At 36.5% G+C, this 13329-nt stretch overlaps 1 protein-coding gene across 2 annotated transcripts in view; it reads right to left on the reverse strand.

Annotated features, from left to right (window-relative positions):
• sema5a (sema domain, seven thrombospondin repeats (type 1 and type 1-like), transmembrane domain (TM) and short cytoplasmic domain, (semaphorin) 5A) overlaps nucleotides 1-13329 on the reverse strand; it is a 186623-nt gene that overhangs the window by 115037 nt on the left and 58257 nt on the right. For both annotated transcript variants that reach the window (XM_015392589.1, XM_015392590.1), the window contains exons 3-4: nucleotides 8865-8964; nucleotides 6525-6570 (exon numbers count right to left, since the gene is read on the reverse strand). In XM_015392589.1, coding sequence (XP_015248075.1) covers nucleotides 6525-6570; nucleotides 8865-8964 — 146 coding nt within the window. The remainder of the gene's footprint in view (nucleotides 1-6524; nucleotides 6571-8864; nucleotides 8965-13329) is intronic.

A 13329-nucleotide genomic window follows, 5' to 3' on the forward strand; every position in this document is an offset into this window, starting at 1 on the left:
AGCTCATGTTAAATAAATTTGCATTTGTTTCATCTTGAATACTAGCCTCTGCTTAAAATTCTATGTGTCCCTCTGTCTTCTAACTGGTCTGTCAGACAGTCCCTTTTACCTTCCAGCTGGACTAAACTCTTTCTTCTACAAGGACTCACTGATGCCATACACTCTGGGGTAGAATTCAAAGGCATACTAACAATAAAAAAAGTTCACACACATGAACATCACATCAACTCTTTCTCTCCAGCTTGGATCTCATTAGCATTTTATGCTATTTTCTGTCTTTCAACAATCAAACCATTTATGATGGCTTATTTACCAGAGAAACCTATGACAGTGTCCTCAGTGGACGCGGCTAATGTGATGTTATCAGTTTACCATAGTATTTTATTGAATAGTTGTCCACGAGGAAGCACCAATGTTTTGGTGTGGATTTAATGGGAGGGACATTTCTGTTTAAATCATACTTGGGGCCACAGTTGACATAAAATGCAATGAAATTCAAGTGAGATGGTTTTAGGTAGAAAAAATGTCATTGTTAACAAATTAGATCAGTGGTATCTGGGTTAACTGGAATCACCACTATGCAAATGTTAGAATATCAAAATATGAAACCTCCATAGCCTCATGATGCATTTAACATTCAGAGTCCACAGTATCATTCAGCACTATCCAAATCTCTTTCATCTAAAACAGCTTCATCATCAAAAATCTATAATCTGTACAGGTATATAAGAATTTAACAGAAATAACAATTACACAAAAACATTATGTAATAAATCCCAAAGATGACAATATAAGACAAAATTATCAATAAAAGGCAAAGAAAAAACTAATGGTTCTATTCTCTGAAGCTAGACGCTTATTTAAAAAAATGTATATTTAAAAGATTTAGAACCACATACATATCCAGCATACCTCAAAGAAACAGGTAGACAGTTCTAGTCTTTCTCCCTTTCCTTGGTCATGACTCGAGTCCTGCAAAAATCTAAAGGTGTTTTACCTCAGAATTTCTGATTAAAAGGTACTTCAGAGTGTGTAAGGAAGACATCGACCAGTGGAGCATGTCACTCATGTTCTATGTGCACAACAAATAACAGGTGATTTTAGAAGATCACGTCAGTGCTGAATGAATCAACATAAAATAAGGTACTACTACTGTACAACCTTGTGCGTGGAAGTTATTAAATCTTCTTTTAGTCTTTTATATCAAGAATCTTAATTTGAGGCTTGGCCAAGCTCACATGCCTTCATGCTGCAATAAGCTTTTGATAACAACTAACTTCCTGTGTTTAAGACTTTAGTGAGTGATTTTGAATTGCGTAAGTTAAAAGCTATTGGACGTGATGCAAAGTGATGTCTGCACGTGATGCAGATGCAAAGGGAAAGAGTTGATCCAAACTTTTTCGGGGGTTTTGCGAAGGTACATATTTGTACTTAATCTCTTAATCTTTTGTGAAAGCAGGGCTTGGGGCAGACTGTTTTTATAATTCTAGGAGGGATTGTGGAGCAATCTGGCCCGACCCATAATGAATATCCTTCAGAGGTTTGATTAAGCTCTATCATATTCAATGTAAAACACATCAGATGATATTTGCAAAGACAAGGGCCCAGCATATGGCCAGGGTAGGATATTGCCACGCTGCCAAGGACACGCCTTCCGACAAAAACGTCTTAGTACTGGACAATGGCGTAACAACACAACAACAGGCCCATAAGCAACATTATCTGGGTGGGCCCCATATGAAGTACAACACGTGATAAAGGTTCAGGACACAGCGACAGTTCCATAAATCGGCCAAGAAAATACAATTATGCAATTCTCAGTAGTATATGATCACACATCACACACGGAAAAATAGTGACTGCGCACCTTGAATGGAAACATTGGTGACAGCGCACCACCACATGTTACAAGTTCCAAAAACATATTTCAGGGAGATGCTTATCGACCAAACACCCCACCCCACGTCGTACCCCACCTATTTTTGCCATCCATCGTCGCTAACACATTGTTCGTAACGGTTATGGTCTGGATTACCCATAATTCCAAGTCAGAGTGAGAAAAAAAAGGACTCAAATACATTGTTCTTTTAAGATCTTGATTGCAGTTTGAAACATATAAGTGTATATTTTACCAACTGTCTAATGAACTATACACAGTTATTAACATAGTAATTAAAAGTACCACTGTCTGCTTTGCTATTGGTGTTGGTTTAAACGGCTCACCATCACGTTGAAAACTGGCGTATGTTGCGGTATAAATACGATCCGGTGTGGTCAGTCACTTCAGTATCAGGTGGGTTTAAGAGGAACTTTATGCACCATTACATTTGCAAAGAGACGTCCTAGTCTACAATTGTGTAGGGGGCCTACCAGGTGTCAGTGAATGGGCCCCTAAGAGGTTGTGGGCCCGTAAGCAACTGCTGTCTCTGCTTACCGATATTTACGCCATTGTTACTGGAGACCAGCTCCAGTCAATACGCACAGTTTCCTATAGATTTGGTGATGGTCATCAAGTATGGAATTTAAAAGGCAAGTCTAAATTACCTGTTTTCAGGAGGCAGTACTTGGGTGATTTAAGCACTGGACTATTGGGCTTTGAGTTGGCTAGGTGTGGATCAGTCACAGAAGACTTTCTTTATTGAACCAATAATATTTTCGTTTTTGAGTTCAGAAATCAAACATTGAGGGCTGGCAAGCCCCATAGCCATCCACTGTCAACCAAGAAAGAAATGCATAGTCATTATCAGTTTAGAGATAGCCCTATGAACAAGCCAAATCCTGTCTAATGAATATAAAGCACACACTCCAAATATCACAACTCGATTTCTAAGCGAACAGCCAGATGGTTGAAACATAAATATAACTTGGAGTTCCAAAAGATTGGCATTTTTTTAATTTCTGTTTTTAATCAAGAAAGTACACCTCAAAACACCATTGGTGCAGTCAGGTCACCAAGGTTATGATCCTACCTTCATAACTTCTGTAGTTGCTTCAAACAGCAGACCCCTGCTTATGTGTTTTTGCTGATTACTACACTGCTGCTAAAATGAAAAAAATTGTGCATGCATATTAGAACAATGTGTGTCTATCTGACAGTGCATGCTGTTCTGACAGAACACTTGTTTAAAAATCTTAAGGTAGGTAAAAAAAAATTTTTTGGCACATTCCAGCAACAACATTTTTCAGTGAAGATGTCAGAGCATTCAGAGATGTACTTTGTAGCCTAAAATCATTTAAAAAAAATACTTTTTACCCATTCATCCCAGCAAATATCAAAGCCACTCTCTTGATTGAATATGCCATTGTATACAGAGACCTCCTGTTGACCCTTTGCACTGTGTGAACATCAAAATCAGCTTGTACTGTAGACTACTGTGCTTGTTTTGTTGCCTAAGAGAACACACTTTACAACCAAAACTGTTCTATCACAGATTTTTTTATTTGGTCTCTTTAGTTTTAAAAATCAATCAGAAATGTTAAAATCTTGCCATGTGAACCAGTTTACACAAACTACCAGTTTAGGAGGCTGTTTAAAAATTGTAGCTAGGGTTTTGCCAGAGATTGTTGATTACAGTACTTAAAATGGGCTTTTTAAAATGCAGCTTGCTTAATGATATTTTCACAAAAATCTGTATTCAACTTAAGTTTTTCTTGTTTGATCTTCCAACCCTAAAGTAACAAGTGTTAAAAAATGAGTTAATAAAATTCATTGCCAAAATTACTGTCACAACTACCAAGATGAGTATAAACTTTGTAGATCTGTACATACAAGGCAAATCAGTTATTATTAATGAAATTTTATTTTTTTTCTGTTTAAATTAGCATGCCACTGTATGTAACTCTGATGTCAGAGTTCCTCCTGTTCTTGTACTTTTTCAAGCCATGTAGAATTTCCTTGTAATGATGATAAAGACCAGCAGGAGCAAAGCCCTGCCTTTGGGCATGATCATCAAAGACTGATACAGGGTAAAGTAACAAATTAGGGCTTTATGTGTACTGTAGCTTTTAGTTATTTTTTTCTTTTCTGCAGGAAGAGAAGAAAAATCTCTTGCAAGGCTTCTATATGCTGTTCCAGTTGAAATAAACCTAACTGAACTTCTAACAACTGTTTGTACTTGGGCTTTCTGCACTGACTCTTGCACAACCAGCCCAACAGTCCCTTGTAAATCTATTCGATCAATCTGTGATGCATGCCATGTGGGCAAAGCAACAATGCCAAAGGGGGAGATTTATTCTAGTCTTTCATAGCAAGCAACAATTGGAATGAGACAACCAAGTCTCTGTGCAATTAATCTGCTTTTTACATCAGAATAGCAAAATGGAAAGGAAAGAAATAAAAGACTTTCGACGTGAATGGAAAAAAACCACTTATTCTCTGATATTTTCAGCAATTGAACTTATACTTCCCCTTGCCTCAGCAATCCATCTACAATCAAATGCAAAGCAGAGACTTTGTGCACAGGTCATGTTTAATTTGCCCCAGGCACTGGCTGGGATTACCAGGTCCTATTCTTTCAGGAAAAGACATCTTGGACATGAATGGCTGATTGGCTCAGTGGAATCCCCTCTGATTCTTCAGCAACAGCCAAGCACAAGAAACAGAGCAGGGAGGAATATGACATGTTCGGATGGGACAGAACATTTTTAGAAAGCATCTTTGTCCCAGCATGAGACCACAAAAGACAGACCCTGCATGAATTCTCCTCTCTCTCTCTGTTGGGGGGCTTCAATGCTTTCTTACCATTCTCTCACTTCTTTATGTCATCAATGTATGACAGACCAGCGTTCTGTTTTACCTGGTAATTTGTTGAGCTGTTTTTCCTTATTTTTCCCTCTCAGTCATATTTACATTAACAAGACTTTCTTTATTCTCAATTTTTTACTCCTTAAGTCTAGCTTTGCTATTGTCATTCCTTGTATCTGCCGAAATCATCTGCTCTGATTCTTTAGTGCAGTTGGCAAATATGAAGACCTGTCTACACATCATAGAAGTCTTGCTGTTTCCACCTGGAACTTAGACAATCAACGTGTCAATGTTTGTGTGGATGGAGTAAATCACCAAATCCTTAGGTTTTCCTGTGAGATCTAATAGTGTAAAGGATAAAGTAAAGAGTCTGAAAGATTTGTAGATTGAAACAGTTAGATGGGAGATGAAACCATACATGTATTTGGTATGGGTAAATAAATAAAGTTTCACAAATCTTTAATGGTTTTCATATAATAGTCATGAATGAATAGATCATGTTTCATATCATAGAATACATTTCTATCACACAATGATAACCTGCAAAAATAAATTATATGGAAATTTGAGGTGATGATTTATTTCATGGAAGAATACCATTTTAACCAACCACGCCCTATGTAATGTCATGATTGTGCCCTTTGTAGACTTCTGTTAAAGTTTGTTTAAGTTACACTTTGATTTATGTTATTCTGTGTTTTCTTTATCATTGGTTTCTTTTCCATTTTTTGTTATATTTAAGCTGTGTTGTATTTTTTAAGTTACTCACTGTTGTCCCCTTGTGTCAATCTCCTTTCCACTTAGCTCCTTCTGTCTACACCTGCTCCCTATCAGCTAATTAGTCCTCCCATTGTTTCTGTCTCCCATATATACACCTCCTGGTCACTTACTGTTTGCTGGATCCTTTCCATGCTTTTGCTTAATTCCTCCCTAGTGTCTCCAAGTTTTTTGGTTCATGAGTTTTCTTGTCTATAAGTTCTGGACTAAGGATTTTGTATTTTTATTATTTTCATTACACTTTACAAGCAATCATCCCTTCCTCTTCAACTCTGCATTTGGGTCCTCTTAAAACCTCCGCACAACCTGAAATTTAAAAGTTAACATCTTTTTGACAAAACAAATTGGTGACAGTAAGTACTGTGATGTGGCAATGGCAATTAGTCTTTTACATCATTGTTGAAACATTTTGGCATTTTTCCCTTTGCAGAATCGTTTTAATACTGCCACCTTGAAGAGTTTCTAAACATGAACTGCCTTTTTGAAGTTATACTGTAGAATAATAAACCAAATGTATTATCTGTGTATTTTCTGGTGTACTTAACATTATTGTCTTTCAGTAATAAGTCCCAAATAAATCCTGAATCAGCAAATCAGCCCCAGAGCATGGCAGTACCACCACCATGTTTGGCTGTTGGTATTAAAGAGGCAAAAACATAAGACATATGTAGGGGCAAATGCTCTTCCATAGGATTAAGACACTATTTCAAGTACGCCTCCTTTCTTCAAGTCTCAACTAAAGGCTCTGACAGCTGCACACAATAGTAGCACTTTTACATTTTTGTGAAATTGTTTTGACGTGTAAAATTGTACCTCATCCCACTGAGAAAGCCTGCAGTTGTTGAAGCTGACAGCAGAGTGCAACAACCAACACATGTTTGTCAAAAGCAGGTGGGGTTTTGTTTTGCCAAGAGAGTAAAATAAGCAGAGACAACAACAAATTTACTGGAAAAACTCTGACTCAGGCAGTGGAATGACAGGGTATAAAAGAATTAGCACTCACCTGGATTAATGTCAAGTCTTCAAGGTTAAGCCTGAAGAGGTGATTTCTGTAGAAAGCAAACAAAATTGGAGTAAAATTGATATAGGTCATAAAATAAAATGTTAAAATATTTCAGTAGAACTTGTTACAGCAATAACTGCTTCATAGATAACCTTTGTCCTTCTCAGAAATGTAGAAGCACAGATGAGCAATAGTTCTAGAGGTCCAATATCCTCAGTTTTCAAACAGTTTTCTAATATGTTTTTAGTGCTGTGAAATTTTGCAGAAACTCCATATTTTCAAACAGAAATTCTGAGTTCCTGAAACAATCTGACATAATGACTGAGTAAATTTTACAACAGCCCAAAACAACCCTTCATAAGCATTTAGAAGTTTTCAGGATATGAAACAGAACCATGTGAGATACAGTATGTTACTTTCTAAGACAAGCATTAACACTAAATGTGAATACAGTCAGCTAAGAAATACCATAAAAATAAGATTGGCAAATTTGGTCAAGTGGACCACAGTCTGTTGTTAATTAATTATTTATTTATTTTTTGGGGGGGACTGGGTCCCTTCTGAAATGACCAACTTCTCTCTTGAGTCTGTCACCAAAGGATGTTAGTCAGTTAATACCTTATCCAATCTGTTCTGTTGCCGTTTCGGCCAATCGGCATTCAATTTTGTCTGCTAAAACTAATAACCTTCTGCATAAAGATGCTTTGTGGTGACCATGAATACGATTTAGTTTTATCTTGACGTTTTTTTGCTCATGATCTAACAGCTGTTGTATTTGGGAAAATGGTGATTATAATCTTGTGTTTTAAAAAGGTGCATTGGTCTATGAGAAGATTATAGTTATCCAAGTGTATAACACAAGCTTTAGAAACCAACATGTAATCAGAAACAAAAAGACATATTAAGTCGACAATAAGCTGAAAATAAATAGAACGGTAAAACAGCAGAATAATAAACTACAAGTAGTAAGTAGATCATATGCAATGATCCAGCACATGATCAAAGAGAGAATTTTGTTTTGTTACAATAATGGAAAAAAAAGGAAAGAACGACAACTAATGAGGAAAACTGAGTCTGAACCATCACAAAGTTCAGAAAAAGCCTGAAAATTACAAATTGATTTAATTCAGATGTGTTCCAACAAAAAGTTATCCAAAACAAGCCGGACGTAGACACTGAAGAACTGAAACTTTGGAACAGCTGCCTTCATTAGATGGAAAATGTAATTAATTTAGAGTTCTTAGATATCTTTTTAAAAACTCTGACTTTATTTTGGATTTTAAAACTGTAAAACCCATCTAGGGTTGGTGGGGGAAAAAAAGCTAATCTTTTCATGTGAACAATTACTAATTTTTCTGAGCAGCTATCCATTTTCAGTCGAAATCATGCTCACCTATACACTTGTGCACACATCCATACATATAAAATAGCTTTACAAAGATCCATCAATCTCCTGAGGAGCAGCTATCAGAAAAGGTCCGTATCTGACTGTGACCCCCCATTTTACTGTATTGATATTTACATCGATCCTACTTTTCTTCCATTATCTTTCATACTTGGAACCCAATCTGCTGTCATCAATCTTGGCGCGTTATCTGTCACAGTTAGACACTAAGAAGCTGTTAAGGTGGGATACAGAATTTCACCACATCTACTATTTAATTGTCTTCACTCTGTCCTTTTTTTCTTTTAGCACTGTGAGATTGTGGACATGCATGTGACAAATTTGTCACACTAAACAAGTGTGTTATGAAATTCTTGCTAACAGCCTTTTTAAAGCACTCAGTTACATCTTTACCCATCCACTCGGTGTTGATCTATACTCAAATAAAACTAAGAGCCTATTTTTCTGCTAAATATTTGCAGATCTTCTTAACTTAACTATACGGAAATAATACATTTAAATCACTGCAAACAGCAAAATACATCAACTTCAATCTCACTTTACACCAAAATTAAAACCTCAAATCATGTTTTCATCCTAAATTTCACAGTTTTCATTGATGGAAGTGTTATTATCAGCCAAACTCAGTGCCCATGATACTAAAAAGCTAAACATATAAGGAATATTGCTAAGCCCCATAACAGGCAATAAGTGCAGGTACAGACATTAACAGATGCAATTGGTTGGGCTTAAAAAAAATACAAAGACATTCATCCAAAGCAATTTTTTTCTATACAAAAGCGGATCATTACTCATGAAACACAGCAGCAAACACTGAAGGAAAAGAGAAATAAAACAAGGCACTGTGAATAAAAGGGAAGAAAAGGGCGAGGGGAGGAGGAAGGAAGAAAGAAGCAGAAGGGAAAATAAGGAAAAACATAATGGATGAAGGTTACCTGGCACCGACAATCAATTCATTCTGGCCAGGGTCAAAGGTCAGTTGTGAATAATCCACCGTGCCCTCTGCTTTGAACCTGAAGATCCATGGCTCCATCTCTGCAAAAAACACCGGAGGACAGTACAACAGTGAGCCTTTCAGGTTTTGACTGCAGATGAAAACTGCAGCTTTGATTGCAGATGAAAGCACAAGCTGTGCTTACAAGTGTATCTTAAAACTAAAAAACACATTGCTTTCTTTATGTAGAGATTGCAAGGTTCTTTGCTTCTCATTGCCTCTCAAAAAAAAATAATTCATTAAAAAAGATTGACGTAAAATTCTTCTTAAGAGGGACTGGGAAATCAGCTGGTGACAAATTCTAAGTGTATTATCAGTTTGACCGGCCCTGAGCAGTGACCTGCAATACCTAAATCCTTTCTGTAACAACAGGACTCTTCATTGCGGATGGGATGGATCAGGCATCCCCAAAGTCGGTCCTCAAAGACCGCTGTCCTGCAGGTTTTAGAGGTTTCCCTGCTTTAGCACAGCTGATTATAATTATTGCAGTAAGCCTGTTAATCAGCTTTCAATTAAAATCAGCTGTGCTGGAGCAAGGAAACCTCTAAAACCTGCAGGAAAGCGGCCCTCGAGGACCGAGTTTGGGGATGCCTGGGATGACGATAAAGGTTCAGTCAGGTGGGGCGTTTCTCTCGTACACATTTATATTTTCACACAAAGATTTCCACAGAACATTACCTTCTACCTGACTTTAAGATGACTTTGAAAATTAGAGAAAAGATAAATCAAGCTAACCTTAGAGGATAACAACACAGCTGAATGTACAACAGCAGAGTAAACTTCTACTTTATTCCCTTGAGCTTTTAACCTTTCTCCATTTAGAAATGTAATGGATTCGGAAAGCCCGACATGGTTTCGGTAATAGGTAAAACATTTTCTAGAAAAACACTTGAAGATACTGATAACACTTAATAATGCTGTGCTAATATTAGTTGTTGAATGTTTAATGATATTACCAGGTCTTTAGGGATGCAATAAAGGGGATCAATAAAACATTGATCAATTGCAGCTGCAATCCTGACTTGCTCTGTTGCATTGAGTCTGCCGACCATGCTGTGATTGGTCCAGACAGCATTCAACTAAGCACAATCATTGATATCTGTGCACAGCCTGCATATTAATATATTTTTTAAAGCTTAAAATACATTTGTTTTATTTTGATCTTCAAAAAACATTAAATATATAAATATATAGCCACACAAATGTATGTTGTCTCTTAATTAAAGTGATTAAAATTTGTTCAAGATTCTCTAATTTTAGCAATTCAAAAATGAACAAAAAAAAAAAAAGAGTATGAACTTTTTTTTAATTAGTATCAAAATACAGAATAATGCTTTCTGCCAATTCTGGATGATATAAAAACCTGAGCTGTGAGTCTAATTCTATTCTAAGTTCTTTGCTTCTAATTTTTTGCTAAACATTAAGATATAACGATTGGTCAGCTTAGGCTGAATGCAGAGAAACAGAGCGAAAGATATAAAATAAAGGTGGTATCTAAATGTGGAAACAGTATGTATAGCTCAGTGGGATGTCAAGCTCATGCAACTGGATGCTATTTTTATCTGCACATGACTGTGTTATAGTGTACTTACTGTACAAGTACTTATCTAGAGATAAGATTCATCACAGTACAATTTATATGGATGTAAACATCATGAAGTACTTCAAATCTTAATTATTAACAATGACTGATTAATATTTCTATGTATTCTTTAATTTAATATTTTTTAAATTAGTCATTCCCACAGTTATGCTAATGTTCCAGCCACAAGAGGACAGTGATCCATGGACACCCAACTTCATGTCAGGTTATTTTATTTTTTCATTCTCATTTTTCAATTTATTTTCTGCTTTTTTAAGGAGTTTTCTTTTTAGTTTAAACTTAACAGAAGATGAGTCTTTTTTTTTTTTTTGCAGCCTCTGCTGGAGGGAGAACCTGAAAACACTGAGACTGACACATCCCAGACAGACATGACATCTTATCCACGACATGCCTGTTTTCCCATTAACCCATTAGCAATCAACTCAAACGACAAGTAATGTCTATCTACTGTCTGGGTACTTGATAGGTTTTTAGTTGAGCATGGTCAAACAATCAGCGACACTTCGTGTTATAATATCCAGTCTGTATTACTTCCATAAGGAACAATAACTTACTGTATATGCATAACTTGAACTAAATAAGAATTAAAAACTACCATTACCCACTTAAAATAACCTAAGGTAATGTTTTTAGTAGTGACAATAATTATGTAAAAGCACTTAAAGCTATATTCTCGAACTATCTACAGACAAACCATTTGTTTTGTTTTTTATTTACCAAAAGCCATCCCTCAGGGCCAGAACAGACAGAGAGGACAGCTTGAACATCCTCTCCGAAACACATTATCTGCTTCTTCAAGCACACCTGTCAGACAGCATTTCAAAATCTCTCTCTCCCTCAACTGCAAAGAGAGCACTTCCAGTTTTAGTGAAAAACGTGGGATTTCTAAGGAATTCAAAACGAAGACAAGCAGCGTGAGAAAAAAAAAGAAAAAAAAAAGAGGATTCTCCAAAGAACATCTGCCGCCTCTAACTCACATAATGGAACCAAACCCTAATTCTTGTAACAAAACAATAGTCTGCTAAGAGATGACGCCATGTATCTTAAGGCACAATCCCTTGTTATCTTTCAGTTCTCCAGTGAAAGGTACCAAAACAAAACATAGGAGAAAGTTGAAAGTATCATGCTAATATATTTGAATTAGCAATGGTAAAAAAAAAACTATCTAGGAGGTCATGACCTTCTTCTCCCCAAAGATCTCTACTTATTTAAGAGACATTGCTCTTCTCTTTTCATGGGGGAAACCAACTTTCAGATGTGCAAATCCTTTTGCTCCACCGGGGTTGTTGTTTTTTTTTCTAACCCCATGGAGAAGAATCCTCAGCATACAAATATAGCTGTGACAACCCCCCAGAGGGAGAGACGACACTTGACAAACCCCAGCTTTCCCCAATAAATCTCCTAGACTACAAGGGAGACTTGCTAGGCAATGAAGTGTGCACTGCTTTGGCTGTCTGTCTCCATGTAATACATTAAAAAAGTATCTATACACAATTATTATTATCCAGCTGTCTCATTATAAGCATAGACTACTACATTATGTGGTGAACTTATGATATAGACCAACATGAAGCAATGCCTAACCGTCAGATGAAAGGAAAAGGATATGCATTTCTGCTTTGATTAAAAAAGAAATACAAATAGTATAGTAATCTTTATTGTTTAGAGTTTTTTTCTCATCCAATGTTATATCAGTTTGGCACAGTAGTATTATTGGGGTATCCCCACCTCCCATTCCAACCAAACGGTATGACTGCTGAAGATGCTTCTTTAAAATTTACATAAAGCTGCTCTGGTTAAATACAAAAGGTTCGCTGTGCTGCAGGTAGAGTCTGAATTTTCCAGCTCCATCACTTACGATATGGCGCTTTCACTTAAGAAAAACGCCTCAAGCTGCAGATTCAGCTTAAAGGTAAAGTGGAGAATTTTTGCACATTTTTGAAAAGACCCACCCACTCCGCGTAAAAAAAAATGCACATGTACAGCCTTATACCCATTCCAGAGAGGGAACACCTATTGAACACATGCATGAGCATGCACAAGCACCTAACTCCTTATGCACGCTCTGTTTAAAAGTTGCTGTCTGCATTGCTCATACAAGCTTACTTTAAAAAATGATGATGGCCTTATGTATACATGTACATATCACCAGAATGATTGACAATTAGGAAGACCACTTATTTTGATGATCCATCTGGAAAAAGAACATCCTCCACTCTACATTTAACTTTAGATCGCTCTACAGACAGCCCAATGTCTGTGCGGCCTGCATTATAGTTTGTTAGTGCCCTTTTGGCACCAACACACACAGCAGCTTCTCTCAGGGATCTGCTGAGCATCTTAGCTAGATGAGGATATAATTAAGACCACTGCAATAGGTAAGAGCCTGCGCTTGTTTTAATTTGCTTTAGACTGACCTGACTACCCTGCAAATCTAGTGCTTTAGTGACAGGATCAGATTGAGTGGTGGCAGTGTGTAAATAGACAATTCTAATGCTAAACAGCAACTGCTAAAGAAATATTTTGGACATCATATTTTGTGCTAAAATTCTGACCATTTTAGACAAGCAGAGGTCTATAAATAGGAGCAGTTATGAGTGGAAGCAGGTAAACAAAGCGGAAAACAAAAGTTCCATAAATTCAATACATTAAAAAATGACAATATTTCTGTTCTATTTTCAGTCGTATTTTTCATTCTAAATAAATAAATTAATAAATTTATTTAATCAGTCAAAGAAAAATTTTTACTTCATAGCGAACTTGAAATCATATATCAATATTTTTTTATCAATCAATATTGGAT

Source organism: Cyprinodon variegatus, unplaced genomic scaffold (assembly GCF_000732505.1).
Source record: "Cyprinodon variegatus isolate N-32 unplaced genomic scaffold, C_variegatus-1.0 Scaffold597, whole genome shotgun sequence".
NCBI lineage: Eukaryota > Metazoa > Chordata > Actinopteri > Cyprinodontiformes > Cyprinodontidae > Cyprinodon > Cyprinodon variegatus.